The sequence below is a fragment of the Agelaius phoeniceus genome, chromosome 3 (assembly GCF_051311805.1).
Source record: "Agelaius phoeniceus isolate bAgePho1 chromosome 3, bAgePho1.hap1, whole genome shotgun sequence".
NCBI lineage: Eukaryota > Metazoa > Chordata > Aves > Passeriformes > Icteridae > Agelaius > Agelaius phoeniceus.
This window is the reverse complement of record NC_135267.1, coordinates 27,644,842-27,663,475: the sequence shown is the minus strand read 5'-3', so window position 1 is coordinate 27,663,475 and position 18,634 is coordinate 27,644,842. Positions and strand designations below refer to the sequence as shown.

At 39.9% G+C, this 18,634-nt stretch overlaps 1 protein-coding gene across 1 annotated transcript; it reads left to right on the top strand.

Annotated features, from left to right (window-relative positions):
- The first annotated feature begins 1,466 nt into the window (after nt 1–1,466).
- LOC129118342 (elongin-A-like) lies at nt 1,467–18,320 on the top strand. Its single transcript, XM_054629672.2, has 11 exons — nt 1,467–1,616; nt 8,081–8,137; nt 9,806–9,918; nt 10,957–11,659; nt 13,074–13,173; nt 13,979–14,152; nt 14,697–14,794; nt 15,533–15,713; nt 16,045–16,168; nt 17,884–18,002; nt 18,138–18,320. The coding sequence occupies exons 1-11, from the start codon at nt 1,467–1,469 to the stop codon at nt 18,194–18,196; spliced, it is 1,878 nt and encodes a 625-aa protein (XP_054485647.2). The 3' UTR covers nt 18,197–18,320.
- The last annotated feature ends 314 nt before the right edge of the window (nt 18,321–18,634 follow it).

Sequence of the window (18,634 nt, the reverse complement as noted above, 5' to 3'; positions counted from 1 at the left end):
ATCCAGTAGTTTGATAATTAGGCTTTCAAACAACATAGGGGAATTCCAGCTTCAATCACACAATTCGTATGACAATCTGACCCTCAACTTCCCTACTCAATAATGACTTTAATCACAATGCTGGTGTGGGCTGAATTTTTCTGAAGATTTCTTCTGCACAAATGCCACTCTGTACAAATAATGTTATACAATTTGGCCAGAAAACTGAAGAGTGACTAGTTGTGAATGGCCTATTTTAAGGTAGGGTTGCTGAAGTCTCTACATTCTGTGAAAATGAGTTAATTATTTCTGTAAAATAAAAATGTGAGTATGGTAACTGGAGAGACAGTCTGCATCAGGGACCTGGATTTATTTTTTCCATTTCTAACCAGAATGCTCTACCTACTGTATTGCCCTATCAGTTTTCTGGTTTCTCTACTGATGAATTTGCTATAAAGTGTGCCAAGCTGTAGTAAGATCTATTTTGCAAGAGCAGCAATCCTAACGTGCAAATACCAACTTTTGCCTACTTAAAATTCTGTTGTAGTTAAGACTGGCTGCACTTTTTTTTAACACTTCTCTCAAACACCACTTTAAAGGTGAAAGGTGTTCTGTGCACCAGCTTTCATTACACCTATAGTAACTTCACAGGGAATTCTGCAAACACACAGTTTTAGGATGGACTCATTCATCTTGGGAGTCTTACAAGCACATGCTCAGCCCCAGCAAACTCCATGGCAGAGATCTCTCTTCAGATGCGCAGCTCACGCAGAGCAAAGACTGATTCCTTGTCACAAGCTTTTTAGGTAATCCATGGGAGAGCCCTGCTGAAAGTTGCGGGGCCCAGAAGTGTTCAGGCCCTAAAAAAAAAAATTAGAAGAAGAAAAAAATAGCAGCAGGACCTAAAGAAAAGGATGTCCCCTTCAGCCTGAGTCAGGAGTGCAGCGGGCTGCGTGCGGGCGCCAGTCGCGGCTTCACGGCTCGGCCTCGCCACCCCAACACACCGCACCCTTCCACAGGGCAGCCTCGCCGCCACGTACAGTCACCAGGGATACCTCGGGCCTCGGGGCTGCTGCAGGTAACAGGACAGGTAAGTGACACTGTCCGTGTCCCACCTGCCGCACGCAGCGCAGGGCCCGCCCGGGCCGCTCCCGAGGCTGGCAGGGGCCCGCCCGGGCAGGGGCACAGCGCCGAGGCGTTCCCTGGGCAGGCCGCTCCCTGACCCCTCTGCAGGGGCTCGCCCCAGCCACGCTGAGGCTGCTCAGTACCGCTTGCTCAGCACCGCACTGTGCGATCAAATGGAGCCCAGCGGGTCAGAGGAAAGCACGCAGTCCGCACTGTTACTGCTGGTAACTGGGCGGCCAACAACCAGCTCGGCCGGGATGAACGGCCAATGGCGGAGCGAGTGCAGCTACAAGAACGCTGGGCGGTGATAGACGAGCCCCGGCCGCGGTGCCGAGGCGGAGAAGGGGCGGAGCGGCGGTGCCATGGCGGAGAAAGGGCGGAGCGGCGGTGGTGGTGCCGTGGTGGAGAAAGGGCAGAGCGGCGGTGGCTCCGTGGTGGAGAAAGGGCGGAGCGCTGCGCGGAGCGTGCTGGGGTTGCAGGAGCGGCTGCGCCGTGCGCGGCAGCCCGCGGAGGTACCCGGCCGGGAGGCCCAGTGCAGCAGCTGCTGGGCTGCTGTTTCTGTGTTCATAGGAGCTTTTCTGTGCGAAATAGGCGCTTCTGCGTGGTTTTAGCGGCACACATCAAAGAGAAGCGGGGCCTCTGATGCCCTGCCTTGTTCATCCTGGTCCAAGGAGGACTAAGCTGTTCTTGTGAAACAAGTCCTGTAGGGTGGCCGGGCTGTCAGTAGCTGTGGGGAGTAGCTAAGGGACACCTGAGGCAGGCAGAGATGAGTGGGGAGCGCGATCAGAGCCGGTGCTGAGGCTGCACCGGGCTTTGGACGGGCAGAGGGGACCAAGGTGCACAGGGGACACCCCCGGGCTGTGGGGCAGGGGGACACCAAGGCACGCCCCGCTCTCTGAGCAGCAGCTGGCGCTCCCAAGGAAATGGAAGCCAATAGCGTGTGCCAATTGGCCTCAACGTTTTATTAAATAATAAGTTATATTTGACTGAAGAAGGTGTATTCGAAACAGTGGTGTGGTTTCTGCTTGGTTTGTTTTTTTTTTTTTTTTAATTCAATTTTTGGAGGGTCACATTCACTTTGAAAATACAGGGTGCTTTTATCTTTATGGGCTTCAAAGAAATTATAACTTGATAGAAGTTTGTAGTTGGAGGCAGAGGGCAGCAGTAAAAATGGCATTGTATTTGGTAGTTGATGAGAATCTTAGCTATTAATCGTGTTTCCAGTGTGTTTTCAAAGTATGTGTGTATGCATATAGAAGAAATATTGGCTTATATAATGGCATATCTTCTTGAATTGTGATGTAGACAATATCTGTGTAGGCGCTTCTTCAGAAGTTTTAATTTGCAGTTCAATTAGCCTAAAATCTCTTCATATGCTACAGGAGCAATCAGCTATTACAGTGTCTGAATTTGTACTTGGGATTAGTGTTGATACACTATTTGAACAAGAGGTAGCAAAGGAAAAGAAAATAATTCTAGAAGTAATAAGTTTTTAAGTAATCCCAAACCAGTAAGTTTCAAAGCATTCTACTAAAGGGAAAAATCAGAACAACTCTGGCTAATTTGGATTCATTAAGGGAGCAGAGATAATGTTTTTATGTGGCATAGCTGCAAGTAGGTGCTGTGTAAAATGGAGCTAATGGTGGTGCTGCAGCACTTCTGTCCCTGGTAAAACTGTGTAGTGAAATAGAAGTATTTATGGGTAACACAGCCTGAGGAGTGGCAGGGAAAGTGAGAAACTGATAGCTGTAAATTGGCAGTCATGAAAGATGCTCCTTACAGAAGTTGAATCTAACAAGAGAAATTATGTGGTTAGTGTCTTTAAAGGCAAAAAAGTGAGTTCTAGAAATTTGTGAAAAGAATTGCAAATCAATATCACAGATGTATATGTAGGCAAGTGTTGTTGTTGTTGTCAAATACTTCTGTTCCATACTGAGAATATTTGTCTTTGGGCTTTTTAATATTGCTAAAAGGTTTTTGATAACCACAAAGAACATCAATTGTCCATTTCAAAAGTTTCTTGATGTGTGAGGTTTGATAGGTACCCATTGTGTTTTCAGAGAATTGACAAAGGAAAGAACAGTTATTGAATGATGCTTATGGTTCTAGGGAAGGTGTGGGAAAAAGTACTGTGTTAGCATTAAAGGTCAGTGAGATGGTCTTCATTGGCATTGATCATACTGGAATGATGCATGATGTTAAGATGCCTGTGTTGAACCTGATGTAGAATTGAAGGGTGGTGCTGTGATCCATACCACTCTGTGAGATGTTATGTCTCTGCCAAATCTATCTCAAATTGTGTTTGGCTGACACTAATTGTTGTGAATTAGTGTAGGCAAGCTTCAAGGCATTTGACTTGCTTCTGTATGATGCTGGTTAGAGCAGCAGTGGCATGGGCCTGATACAATACATGAAACTGATTTCAGCTGCACTTGCCAAAAATAAGTGCCAGACCTCATAAGGAAACAATGCTGGGTTGTGGGTTTGTGGTGGTTTTTTGGGGGGTAGGAGAGTGATTATGCATCTCTTTGTGACATGATGCTGCTGAAACTTACTTAATTTAGAAGACAACAAACATTGTAGGGAAATGCTACCCATACTGAAGTCGTTTGTATGAAATGAAGTGAATCCCTTCTAGAAACCAAATTTGATCATGTGGTAGGCTACATTCATTTGAGCAACACATGTTTTACCATGGCTCAGTGGAAAGTCACAGCTAGGAGCTATGAATATAGGTCATTCAGCATAGGAGACTGTATTTTGGAAAGCATTGACTCAGAAAATGATTTGGAGCTCTGATGTATTACCAGTTGAGCATGAAATTGCAGTAGAGTGCAGTGGCTTATGGGGTAAATGCTATCTTTGGGTAGCTTAGCAGGGTTATGTTATTATTGCTATATAGCATTAGAGGGACAATCACAGGAATATTGTGTCCTGTTCTGAGGACTGTTTTTAAAAACAACACTGGTCTAGCTGGAAAGATTATAAGATAGCCAGAGAATGGCTGTAGCTCTGGCTAGCATAACTTAATGAAACTAAAGAGCCAAGGTAAAGTGTGTGATTAGTATTTACATTTATTTCTGTATTGTGTAAGATGATTGGAAGAAAGCTCCTTTAGTTAATTAACAGATCATTCGATTTAGTAGCTGAACACAAAGCTAAGCAGTTGTTTTAGGTGAACAGCTGTGCTTGGTTTTTTTTTGGAGAGGGTATTTGTTCAGGTTTTTTTTTTTTTTTTGTTAGCTGAGGACATAGGGATTATCTGCTTGGGACAGAGTTGGGTTTTTCTAAGGTGTTTTCCTCAAAGTCTTGGTACTCTTTCAAATGAGTTGTCTAGCTCAACCAGAAGTTATTGACCTGATAGAATTTCAGTATAGGTCAATAATGTCAATATAACAGGCTTTGTTATAGAAGAGAATAAGCAAAAGAATCATAGGGATGTCTTTAAAAGGGAAATGCAACTATTGAGTGAAGAGAGGAAACAGGAGTTAATATAGAGAAATGTTGTCCCCTGAGGACAGATGGTCTGGGAGCCTGTTAGTGGGTCACATCCTTCCTGAGGCTCCAGGCTCAGAGAGGAAAACAAGAGGAGCCTGTGCAGCACTTGGATGAAGGATGATGGAGCAACAGTGGTGTAGTGGAAATTGCCCAAACCCAGTGCACCTGGCAGCTGTTGTTACCACTCTGCTTTCAGTTCTAGCTCTGGAAAATTTTGTTTGCTTACGTGCTTCTTTCCCCTTGCTTATTACCATTGATCTCTGCTTTCCAAATTCCAGCCTGCTTTGCCTTCCTCCCTGATTCTTTGCTTGCTTTTGTTCCTACTGTCATCTTTGCTTTTGTCTCACACCACTATGTTGGTGCAAGCTCTGAGTTTGTCCATAAGGTTTTGCCTGTTTATATTGCATGAAGACCTAGGTCTTGTTTTTTCTTGGAATGTATTTTATGAGAAAAAACCCCTGTCCTATAGGGTTTTGATTGTTCTTTATAAATCAGAATTTAGGAATTATGTAGACTAGTTTAGGAATTGTATATGAAGATAAATTTTCTTCAAATTTTTTCTATGAAGTTTACAGTCTCTTAAAGTAGATAGAGTTTTTCCACAAGGATATAGCTGATAGTGGTATGTGAGGTAAAATAGTCTGAAAACCAGCAGAGGGGTACATGTGTATTGTGTGTATATGGAAGGTCTTCCCTGAAGAAATTGCTAGATCCAGTCCAGTGAGATAAGAGCCAGATAGGCCACAAATGCTGTGGTAAAAGCAATGGTTAGAGAAAGATCAGTCTTTGTTTTGTTTTTAAAGGCCTGCTCAGAACAGACTTCATCATTTTGCCTTATTTTATGCAATAATTATAATGGTATACTATATATAGGTATCAGGACAACAAAGTTGGTGTTTCTAGCAAGCTCTGGTTTTGGTGATAGACTTTGCTGTATCTTGTGGATCACAGTATACCTTTCTCCAAAGCCCAATAGATAATACAGGAGCTTGGTATTTGTGCTTTGTCTTTGGTAGAGAAATCAGAGATCTCTAGCAAATAGGATAAACACAAAGTTTCTCTGCTGCTACAGATGCTTGCCACAAATTTTATTTGCTTATTTTCTGATTGTTTCTGTAAGTAAGTTTGGTTCTACATCCCAAGAACTTGGAGATGTGTGATTCCTACAGGCAGGCTGGATGCAGCCATTTACTTTGTCCAGGTACAGAACAGAGTCTTGTACTTGTCCTGCACGTGCAGAGCTGCTGATTGCCCTGCAGCCTGAGCTGTTCCCTGCTTCTAAGTGGTTGGTATCACTTCTAGAAACCTTATCAGTGTGTCTGATCCATTTTTTCTATTTTTTAAAATGAAACAGTGTTTTTTGTCTTAGTTTTCCAAATGTGATACACATTCCAAGTAACCCAAATGAGCAATGTGGTCTGTAGTTTAGAAGACTTTGCAAGTTTTGTTTTTCATTAAAATGTGTTGACTGCTTTTGAACATGCTTGTCATCTAGGTGCTTTTGTAATTTAGCCTGTTGGTTTGAAGTTGTATGAATAGTAATTGCCTGCTTCCTGAATTTTTTCTTCCAAAATAAACTTGGCTTTATGAGTTAACTTAGTCCAAAATCCATCAAGAGAAACTATTCAAAACCCCTATTCTTTGTATCTTGATGAAAACATCCCTTAGTATTCTTTCACAAAAGGTTTGTCTCTGGCAAAATAAATGGGATTTACTCCCAGTGGTTTGCATTGCTTGTTTATCTAGACATGTTAAATATCACAATATAACATGTCAGCAGTGGGTTACTTACTTTTTCATTGCAAAATAAATTTAATCAATGAGGATATAAATTCTTTTAATTAAATAAAAGTGAACTAACTTGACTATGTCAACATTGTGAGCAATTGCAATTTTTCTTGGGGATTGCCTTATTTTAAGATAAGCAGAACTTCATATGGCTTTTGTGCTGGTTCTGAAATCTTGGTAAGGAAGCTTTTTTAAAAATTAATTTTTTTTTTTTTTTTTTTTTTAGGTCTCCTGCCATTTTGTAGCTAGCTGAACTTTTTGGGAGAAATTTGATTTGTTGCCTCTGGTCCTAGCTGTATGTTTTACCTTGTCTCACATTTTCCCAGGCTGAGAAGCATTTCTGCTGTGCTTGTTTAGACTCAGAAGTGCTGTTTCAGGGTGGATGATTTACAGAAGAGCTGCATGCCAGGCATGTAGATAGAGCCCACTGAACACAATGAAGATCAGTGTCAAGTGTGGGATTCCACTACTCAAATGCATTATAGGAGCAATGAGACTTAGAGCAACAGTAGAGCAATATATCTCTGGAGTGCAACTTGTAAATTGTTTCTTTGAGCTTGCTTTTCATTTTTAGTACCTCTTCCACCTCCTGCAGTGCCATTTCAGAAACAGTATCTAATATAATAAATGACAGTTCATCGGGTACTGCAATTATTATAGCTGCTTTTGTTGTCAGAAGATTTCTGGGTAGTGTGTTTTGTGTTCCTGCTGTTACACTGAGAAGTGTCAATGATCTGAAATACTTGACTAGTATTTCAGGCTTTGTGAAAGCCCTCTGAAATGCTGCTATTTCAGTTGTACATTAATTCTGTCATCTCTGTAGCATAGCTTCATGTGTGTGGTTGGGAGTATTTTAGTGGCAACTCTAAATTGGGGAATGCCATTCTTAAACAATGACAGAAAGATAAGAAAATTTGCTGTGTATGGTTAGCTGCAAGACTCTGGGATGCTATATGCTACCCATTGCCAAATAAATTGGGTTATACTGCTGTTGAAATCTATACTCTGCTTATAAATGTGACTTCTCTGTTATTAAAACACTTCTCATGGAAAGATGAGTATTTTGTAAGTGAAAAAAATTTCCTGCTTTTATGGAAGTGTTGTGTTTGGTAACAGGTGTAAGCTTTGACAGTGCAAAAGGAAACAGTTGTTCTAGCTCAAGCTTGTTTTGTTAAAATTCAAATTGCAGTTATGTTTTCAAAACCTTATTTTGTGCAGTCTGGGCTTGCACCAGCTCTATTGTCCTTTCTTGGCCTGGATTGATGGAGTAGTGCTGCTGACTCTGAGGCTTGCTGATTTTTGCTTGGTGGCTTTGCACAATGCAGCTTTTGTACTGGCTCTGTGGCAAATGAGGGCCACTGCCACAGGATGAGTAGGCATATATATGTAGCCTCTACTGCTGTGTTACTGATATTTACTGTAATCTCTGTAGCAGTAAATTCAAACTATTTACTGGATTTTCTGTTGTTACTGAAATTGAGGGGTTGGCAGGACTGTACTGGTTCACAGCACTGACTGCAAACACTGCTTGATGTGCAGTAAAGGAGTGCTCATGTTTTCCAGGAGTTACTGGATGTTCCTTTTAACACTGTTGTGTGTTTTTGGATTAAATATGTGAATGAGGATGAGAGGAACAGAATGAGATTTCCAAGTATTTGTTTAAAACAAAAAATCTGATGTTTCCTTCCAGATTATAAAAACACTTAAGGCACTACAAGGTTTGGATTTATCGCTGGATATTTTAGTGGTAAGTGATCAGTAATAATACATTACACTCTTCTACAGTGAATTACTATGTAAATGTCAAGAGTGTACATTTGTAGAAGTGGTGAACATGTTTCATTTTATAATTTTAAATTTATATCCTGTTTGGTTAGATTAATTTCCCAAAAGTGGGTCATCCAGCTTGATGGATGCAATATTATGTCAACAGTGATAGGAAACTGAGCATATAGAGGACACTTTGCTTATCAGGTTGGCTTCTTTTTAGTGTAAAACTGCCTTCAATCAATGCTTAAAGCAAATATGGGTGAACCATTCTTTTAGTCAGTTGTCTAACTCTCCTGTCTTTCATTAGCAGCTTAAAGTTCGTTTCTTGCATTTAAAGAGGAGGAATCCCCAATAATGATTCCTGTGACTATTATTGTCATCCACGCTGCATCCTGTCAAATTCTATATTAGATATTCTCACACTGGTCTGTGAAGCTTCTAGCTATTATAAGCAATGTGTCTGTGTTTTGAAAAGAAAAAAAAAAAGTTGGTTTTGTGAGAATAATTCTTTGCAGAGTAAGAGGAAAAATGTAGTTGCCAAGATATTTGAATACCTGTTCAGGTAAAGGCATTTGTCTGCCTAGACACAGGCAGACTTCTACTGAAATGAAGCAATATTTATTTTGTTTTCCAATAAAAATACATAATCTCACATTGCAATTAGTTGTTTAAAATGACAAAGGGTTCCTGCAGATGATTCATGTTCCCAGAATTTTTGCATGCTTTATAATGGGACAGATTTTGATGGAAGCCTTCAAGTCAAATAGAGGAAAGTGATGCCTTACAGCAGAGGGCTCCATGTATTTTTAATGCATTTGAGGAACATAAATAGCTTTATGAAGTAGTCCCCCCAGATTTCTTCCATCTGTTTGCAATGACTGACTTACCAAATCAGGTTGCTCAAATTATATACAAGCTAAATATACTTGAAGTGAATTTAAGGAAGTCCTTTCTGGAGGCTGAGCTGTTTATGTGGGAGTAACGTGTATAGCTCAGACTTCACAGGAGTATAGTTGTTAGCAAGAGCATTCACAGGTTGCAGTGAACATACTGAATTCCATATTTTGCCTCATCTTAAAAGTGAGGGTTTGTGAATCAGATGTTTACTGATAATACATTATTAAAATCACCTGTGATTCTACAAACACTCAAAGTCTGCAAGATATTTTTGCTTAAACAAAACACACTCAAATGAAGACACAATGATGTTGAGAAAATAACTCTGCTGCTCTGACCCCTCAACCCTGTACTGCTGGTTGAGATGTATTTTATATTACACCATGCCCAACATATATGCTCTCTAATATGCTCAAATGTACTTCATAAGCCTAAAGGAAATTTGAATTGATGCATGTTGTGGGCTTAAGCATTTGAGAGAAGTGCAATTCCTGAAGTATGTACATTTAATGGAGGAAAATTACTTACCTCAGTTTTATGAATTATGCCTGCATTTTGTTCCCCATATTTGGTTATAAATAACTACTTGCTTCAATTCTGTTTGCAGTATAAAGAGGGCATTTATTCTTTGCCATAGGACTGCTCTGAATACTAGGCTAATACTGTTTGTAGCAGTTGTAGAGGAGGTTTTATTTGGGAGGAGAGTTGTGATTTATTCTGCCCATCTTTCTTGCATTATCTTCAACAGGAAACTGGCATAGACAAAACAGTTAAAGGTTTTAGGGAACATGCCACTGCTGGGAATGTAGCTAAAAGTCTGTTAAAACAGTGGAAAAAGCTTATTTCTCCAGAAAATAAAAGGTAGGTGTGAACTTTTTTCTTTGAAGTTAATTATATTGTAGTGTAATTTGAAAATACAGATTGGAAAATTAGAAGGGTGTTTGGAATGCCATATGTATGTTGAATTGGAATGTGAATTGAGAATGCAGCTGTAAAATATGAGCAAAACAATCAAACCATTATTGGTCAACTAGCCAGTTGGTTCTCTGACTTCAGCTGCTTTTTGTGTCACAAGTTCTTAGGTCCCAGCTGGTGCAAGCAGGACTAAACCATGATGGGCACTGCTCTGCACTTGAGGAAGTTGGGAAACTTGCTCTTTCTTCCCAGAGGTGGTGGTTAAAGGAGGCAGCTCTCCAGTGATGTGGTTGTATAGAGGTTTTTCTTGTAATGTTCCTGTGGACTGAGAGGGCTGTCCAACACTGGAGGAGGCACAGTGAAGAGATGCAGTATCTTCTGAGACTGAAGCAGCCACCACTGCCATGGCCAGGCCCGCTCTGCTTTATGTGTTTCATGGAGTTCCAACAGTTCCAAACAGTGGAGCTGAGAAAGACAAGGGAATAGCTTGACTAAATAGCTTGACTAAATATTTTAAATCTGAAGTTGTTCAAATGACAGTAAAGTAAAATACTAGAACCTGTGATAAGCAAATCATAAAGGCTGACCTGTTAATCTGTTTCACCTACAGAAGATGTTGTAAATTTTTCTGACTCCTAGTTATTTCAAGCACAATGTCTTTGTTATAAAGCATGCAGGGAAGCTTTGTGAAAAGTGGTTTCCAGCATGTTATAAGCAGATAGTACTGCCAGGTTTGTTTTCCTGCTCAGGCTTGTTTTGCTATCAATTCTTGTTTCAATATTTAGCAGTGCTGGACCCAAGAGCTCTGTGATTCTGTACTGATAATGGAAGATTAAGAACACAGTGCAGAACTAAGTTCTGGGTTTTGTGACACTGACACATGGTGTGATTTTATGCTTTTAGTTTTACTAATATTGGAAAACCAGATTGTTTAAGAATTTAGCATCAGCTAGAGAATGGGATGTAATTTTTTTATCGTTGCAGTGATCGCAGGGGAAGAAAAAATAATGAAAAAGAAAAACGTGAGATGAAATCTTCTGTTTCCCAGGAGATTAAGCCTTCAGAGAAGCCTGAAACATCTGTACCAGCCTTTACAAGTTCCAGCAGTGCTCCCATTACTACAAAGCTGAATAAGGAGCATATTTGTAGTGAAAAGACTCATCAAAGTACAAATTGTGAGTCTCCAAAAGAATGTGATAATAAAGTATGTAGCAGCAGTGGTTCTAAGCATGCTTCCCAGGATACCAATTCTCAGGCTAAAGAAAGTGAGTTCAAAGGGAGCACCTCCACAGAGAGAAAGACAATTTCAAAGAAGCAGCATTCCTCTGCAGCCAATGAAGGCTTATTGTCCCTGAAAGAAAAGCCTAGTAAGGATGCTTCCAAACAGAGAAATCCTAAACGTGTGAAGAAACCAAAACAAAATCTTGTCATGAAAGACCAAGCCAAATCATCTAGTGATGAGGAATTTGAACCCCCTACTATGTCTTTTGAATCTTATCTTACTTATGATGAGGTTACCAACAAAAGAAAGAGAAAAGCTTGTTCTACAGGTGCACAGCCAAAAAAGTGCAGTGAAGAGAAGAACAGCTCATTATTACAAAAGACTTCAAAACTTTCTCAGGCAGAAGAGGGAGTTGAAGATGTAAAAAAATATGAGAGTGATCAATCAGAAACTCCGTGTAAAAAGGTAAATCACTACAGGGTTGAGATAAAAGCAGATAAACAGCAGACAAACAAGTGCTTTAGACTTTTAATTTCACTGAAATTTATCTGTGTTTATTTGAAGGAACAGATTGCATGACTGATGTATCAGCTGCGTTGCAATTGCCAATAATGACAATATTGGGGAGAAAAGAGATACAGTTTTTAATTTAATTACTTGTATTTTTAGCATTGTTTCCAATATTACTATGGTGTTTGCTCCTTACCAATTAATCTGCATTTGACTTTCAAAGTGCAAAGGCAGTTACCTTTGGAAGACATCTACCTCTTTCTTTCTTGACCGTCCTGGTTTGTGGCTGCTGCGGCTCTTTGTGTATAGAACAGTCCTTTTGTCAGATGCTCTGGTTCTTTAATAGCGAATGTTAATGTTTGCAGTGGAACTGAACATTCTTTAAATGCATTATTGCATATAAAACTAGATTATACATACAATAATCTGAGCTGTCCTAGTCTCTTGAAATGCAAAAAGCTTAAGTAGCTCCTCTGAGGAAATATGTATGCAAAAAAATGTTTGAATTAAACCTTTTAAATGAAGACCTTTTGTGCACTGAAAATTAGGGTTATCTTCAGATTTATATCTTCACTGTGATGTGAAAGCTTTAGGCTTTTTTTATTATGGAAGATCTGCAATCTGAATGTGGTATCTTCTGTCCCAGATGAGGAAATATTAATGTAGAGGCTTATGTATGATACTCTAACATAAACTGTTTGAGGAAAAACCTCAGATATTCAAGCAGTTGTGAAAAGTTACTATAGATACTTAAATGAAGTGAGGGAATTCAAATTTTGGGCTGACTTGCCCAAAATTTGTAAGTGCCTGACTTGCAATTGGAGGACACCCAAGATGCAATTTAGATGTTGCACCTGATCCATTTATAGGGACTCATACATAACAGGCTGCTGCATCTTTAAATCCCATTTTAGGGAGTTAGCTGTGAATGTTTTAGGCTGAATGGCTTACTGAATGTGATCTAGGAGACTTTATAGGACTAGGTGTAAAGCTGTTTCTTGTCTTTTAGAATTATGCTTTTGTCATCTTGCAGTTTTGCCTCATTCACTGCATGCCTCAGTAGTGATTTATCTGAAAGCCTGTTAGCTCTACATATCTACTCTGTTCTTTAATCTTTCTGTGTGCTAATTGCAGATGTCCCACTCAGTTCCTATACCACTCAGTGGTATAGTGTTGGTAAGTGGAGTATAAAAGGATATACTGCAAAGTAATCCTGTGAGTAAATGTTAGTGTAGAAAAGCAAGAGTTCTAGTTATCCTAGTTAATTTTGGGATTTGCATAAATGTTTGGGGGTTTATTGTAGCTTATTTTAAGCCTGGTTAACCATGAGTTTATAATATTGAAGCAATCTTTCCTTAACTGTGCACAGGCCAAAGTGGCATCCCTCCAAGAGCTTCTTAATACTCCACTACCTAAGACTCTGCCAGGCATCTCAGAATCATCTCCCCCATGTGCTGCAGACTTTACAGGTAAGTAATAAACAAGACTGATAAATGTGAAATAGTGCAGGTGTTTATAGGTTGGCATAGAAATGTTTTATCCCCTTTTCCAATAAGCTGTATTAGCTCATCAGTCCATGGCAAAGAGGGGCCTCACTTCCTCATCTGTAGAAACTCTGTTGAAGCTGAAGGGAGTTATAAGACCTTCCTTCTAATGTCTTACTGAGGAAGGTTACCACAGACTTAGAGAAGGCATGAACCAAGGGGCTGTTCTACAGGCTCCATTTATCTTTACTCATGTCTGTACTTAAAGCAGGCAAAGCCTTAGCAGAAATGATCTTAGGTAAAACAAATATATGAGGCACTAGGTCCAGTTTTGGCATAGGAACCACTAGTATCATTATAGGTAGGTGGCATAAAGTACCAGTGGTTCCCTAGCAGCTCTTCTCATGTGGCTTCCTGCCACTGGGATCTTGAAACATTGCTGCTGTTGAAGCTTCTGGCTTCCCTAAGATAACTCAGAATGATTAGTAAAGTTCTGTGGATGGGTAACAGAGCAATTGAGATGTGAATATAGCTCATGTAGACTGGAGATAAATAATGTAGGGCTGGTTTGAGTTGGTGCAGCTCAACTTGCAGTGTACATCTTGGAGTTAGATAATGGTGAATGGATTTCTGCAATTTACAATACATGCAAGGGGCAAGGGTCCCATGCTGTAATGCAGTAACTTTTTATTAAGAAAATACTTTGTATATGTAAGTAAAGGTCATTTATGTTTATCTCAGAGCTGAATGTTTAAAGCCTTGTGAAACCTGCCTGATGTTTTGCTTGCAGCATTCACAGTACCGGCTGTAGAAGCACCCCAGCAAGTCAATGAGATAGTTCAATTCACAGGGCAGAGACTGAACTCCAAAATGCAGGTTTACTCAGGCTCCAAGGCAGTCTGCCTTTCCAAGATGCTTACGCTGCATGAGCAGTGTGTCCGCATGCTTCACAACAATATTGAGTGTGAGTACTTCAGGGGATTTGTAGCACTTGTGACTATAAGGGTATGAGATTTTTTTCCTCCATGCCAACCACTGGCCTACTAAAATATATTGTCCCTCCCTACAAATGGTGACTTGGAGCAGGGTGAAAAGCAGTTGCAGAGATGAATTGATGACTGTGCTAAAATGTACCTTTGTTTTGCAAAGTTGCAATTTTAAAGGTCCAAGTTTACTTAAAATAATGTCCTATAAATGATAAACTAAAAATTCTGCCCCTCCACCCCCATGTTTATTGTGATCAAGACATTCTTCATTGTGTAGGCAGAGAAGGAAATTATGCATATCAGTAAAAGATGGGGCAATTACTATTCAAAGATGCTTTATCCATCCTCAAGTATAACTGCTAGTCAGTACGGAACTGCTGACTTTTAAATATTTTCATAGCCTGGCATAGGATGTTGTGTTAGTGCTTGCTAAAATTAACTTGTGTTTTTATTTTTAAACTGAGTGGTGTTACCCATTGAGCAAAATAAGGGAGATACTGAAAGTACTGTCCTCTTTTGTAGTGCTACAAGAAGCAGGAGGTGTGCCCTTTGAAATTCTTGAGCCTGTGCTAGCACGTTGCACACCAGAGCAGTTGTTTCGAGTAGAGAAATGTAATCTGGTAAATTCTGCCTTGTTAAATTTGGGAAACCACAGAGTTCCCTAACTCCATGGGCTGCACTGGTTTTCTATCTTGCATACTAATTTCTTTGAATTCAGCTGTCATTATTTAGTCCTCCTTTCTCAAGTTTATACCATTCAGGAGAATTACTACTGATTACTAAGTGAAAGACAGTATGTATACAAGAGTATTTCTGATAGTAAGAAAGAAAAAAGGTGACCATAGTATTTACCACTGAAATATCTGGGAAAGTCAGAACCAACTGTATTCAAGTTACAAAATATTAAGCCTGCAAAACATATCAGTCAGGAAGTAGCTGGAGTGAGATTTCATGAATGTGGTAGATTTACCTGCACTGTTGGGACTTGAGCTCCATGATGCACTTGGACATTGATGTTCTGAATATGCAGTCCTTTGGAGGGCAAGTTAGCCTTTCCTCTGTGTGCTTCAAGTTGAGAGCTGGAGTGGCCTGAGCCTGTGCTGCAGAAACAAGTCTGGCCTGTAAGTGTGGCTCACTGACTCCAGCTCTGCTGCTTGAAGCTGTGTCATTTCCAGGCTGCAGTCAGTGTCCCTGCATGGTATTGCCACAGTGTGGGTACCTGTCAGCACGTGTGGTGGGATTTGCTCTGCACCTTCTTCCACCAAAGGTTTGGGTTTTGTCTGTAGGCTCAGAGAATAGGTACTTTTGAAAATGTTATTTTTAAATCTCTGATTTAAGATGTCTGTGTTTTAAATTAGATGTTTATAAAAGAGGCTGACCACTTGTGGAAGAAACACTGCCAAAGAGACTTTAAAAATGAGAGCCTTCTGGAATATGAGTCTTGGCGTGAAATGTACTGGAGACTGTTTAATCAGAGAGAAGAAAAACTGAAGATCCTTACAAAAAATATTCTTTCAGCTCAATCTGAGAAACCAAAAGGTAAAATCTCTGGTTAGCTCTTCCACTTAAAAAACCCAGTCTCTTCTGCTGTTCTTGACAATATGTTTGGTTTAGTGATTTCTTTGCAGTGAGTACTAATGCTGTACTTCCAGGAGAAATCATCAAGAACAAACACTGTTACTCTTAAATTAAAATTTGCTTAAAAATAAACAGATGTGTTAATACAATACGTTGGTGTATCCTGCAAATATTATGCATTAGACAAATCTTACCTTATTGGTTGGACTAAGGATTCTTAGCTGCAATGCAAAGAGTTTTGGACATAAAGGATATGAAGTCATGTATCCTCTGCTCCTTGCTTCTATGTTAGGAAGGCAAGTAAAAATGGCTTATGTGATTGGGGCAGCAAAACCACCCAGGAACCTTTGCCGACAGCAAGAAATCCATGGGGCAGCAGGACCTGTCATCCAGCTTCATCCCACAGGGAAGTGCAAGTAAGTGCTATGTACCATGCTTTTGAGTTTGTGTCTTTCAGTTCAAAATCATGCTTGTAAAATAATTTTAAAGTTCTACATAACTCTATTTACTTTCCTTTTAAAAGTGTCTAGTAGCTAGAAACAAACTTGCCTTTTAAGTCTTGTGTACTCCTCTGCATGTGTGCATTGTCATTGCACGTTTCTCACAAGTGCCAGTGAATTCACTCTCCCAGCTGGAGTGTAAGTGGATGCTGTTTCTTTTCTCCAGATTGCACTAAAGCTGCTTGGTATCCTAGGGCAATTCCATTGTTGATGTTTTGGGTCTATTAACCTGCCTAGTAGCCTCACATGGTCTCCTGCTTTGATAAAATCCCAGTCAGCTGCCTGGTGTGATACAGCTGACCAGAATGAACCTTGGGAGCTTTTAATACTTTTTTTTTTCTTCCCTGTGAATTTCAGAAGCTGGGTCAGACTTGCTGCTCAGGGTGGTTGTAAGTATGGAAGGGCATACTTACATGTGGTTAGGAAGGGCAGCCTGGATGTAAGAATTTTCTTAAACACAACTTCTATACCAGATAAATTTTCATAACTGTGCCTTCAGCTTGTGAGATTTGGAAGGTTCTTTCCATACTGTTACTATTTCCATTGAAAAGATAGTCCTTCACCAAGGCAGTAGCTTAAGGCACTTTGAGTTGCACTTTTGCTTTCAGCTGCTCTGTGGGAGGTCGATTCTGTATTGTGACAGACCTGCCTTTCCAGTTTAGGTGCTTCAAGTACAGTAGCATACAAGTATATATGTCCTTTGTGCTCCAGTAATCTCTGGACCAGTAGCTGAATGATGTAGACCAAGCCTTGCATGATTTTTTTTCTCAGACATGAAAGAACCTGGAAGAGACTCATTGGTTTGCCTTCTGGAGAACCAAAGGGTTTGTTTAGGCACAATGAGTTAAACTTCACTACTTTGACCTGTTGGTTTTTTAAGCTGCAGAATTTGTATAGGTGAAATTCTCACTTGAGAGGCTGGTCTTGCAGGAGCTAAACAATCCTGCTAAGGATTTGTGTGCAGACATGCAGCTCCTTAGCAGGCTGCTATTCTCACTCAGGGTGCAGTGGTACTGAGTGCTGGCAGAATCCTCGGTGTCTGGCTCCGAGGAGTACGGGGCTGGCCACGCTTGGTGACACTGTGCTGACACTTAAATGCTGTGTTGGGTTAATGCTCTTTAGCAGGAGGCACCAGCTCTGTGTATGTATCTGCCTCAGTCCTTGTCTTGCTGATTGAGGATTCCAATATTAGTTAGTTACTGTACCTTTTGCTAGTCGGGTACAGAGGTTTTGTTTTTAAACATTTGCTCTCATTTTCTATCAATGAGTTAGTTAGCAGTTAAGCTGTGTTCAAAGAGGAAAAACAAGGTGCAAACTAGAGCACAGGGCATTATGAATCACAGTGGTATTGCTGGCCATTTTGATTTGTCACAAACTCTGATTATTTGATTTTAAAGACTAATAGGAGACATGAAATCTTATAAATGTAATATTTGTTCAACAATTAAAATGGAAAAGATGATCATCTGAAATCCCTTCTAACCTGAATTATCCTATGACTTTGAAATGTATAAAGTTCCTTAAATATACCAAATCAGGCTGTTGGTTTTGATTTTTTTTCAAAATAAGCCAGAGCAAATAGTAGCTTGATATTAAATGTTACTTTTTTCTTAACTTGCTTGTTTTAAAAGAACAGGGATTCCAGAAATGAGAGACAGAAATAACACATTATCAAATCTGATACGTGCTGGCAACAGTAGAAGTTCTAGCTCAGGTGTCATGATTCAAGATGGAAAGAAGCCTCCCAAAAGTAAGTGGCATTTCCTAAGATGATCAATTTAATTGTTTTAACCTTCTGCCTAATATATGCTTAATATTAGACTAATACCAATTTAAGTTGCTCATAGCTGTAATCCTAACTGGTCTCTTTTTTTTGTTATTGAAGAAATAGCACCAATCATGAAGAAAACATTGAAAGCACTGAGGAGTAGAGTTGGACAATGATAAAATGAGGCTGTGTATTTGAAGCTTATTTGATGTGACTGTATGTATATTATGCTACAGTGAATGAAAGTAATGTTCATGTAAGCACTGTTCAATTTGCTTTAGTTAAAATAGTTCTGAAAAATTGCATGGGTGAAAAATAAGCAATAAATACTGAAACCTCTGAGTTCTTTCATACTGCTGCATTCTTACTTGAATTGAAATAAGGTCAGTACACACTAATGACAAATCAGTTTATATGAACCCTTATAGGTGATATATTTATGAGTTTAAGCTGGTGAAGGGTCTGGGGCACAAGTTTTTGTAAGAATGGCTGAGGGAATGGGGGTGCTTTAGTGTGGAGAAAAGGAGGCTGAGGGGAAGACCTTATTGTTCTCTATGGGTACCTGAAAGGAGGTTGTACATGGGTTGAGCTCTCCTCCCAAGTTACAGGACAAG

Coding starts and splice junctions, on each gene's coding strand:
- LOC129118342 (XM_054629672.2), top strand. CDS start 1,467: ATGGCGGAGAAAGGGCGGAGCGGCGGTGGTGGTGCCGTGGTGGAGAAA. Junction 11,660..13,073: donor CAGAAACTCCGTGTAAAAAG/GTAAATCACTAC, acceptor AACTGTGCACAG/GCCAAAGTGGCATCCCTCCA. Junction 14,153..14,696: donor GCTTCACAACAATATTGAGT/GTGAGTACTTCA, acceptor CCTCTTTTGTAG/TGCTACAAGAAGCAGGAGGT.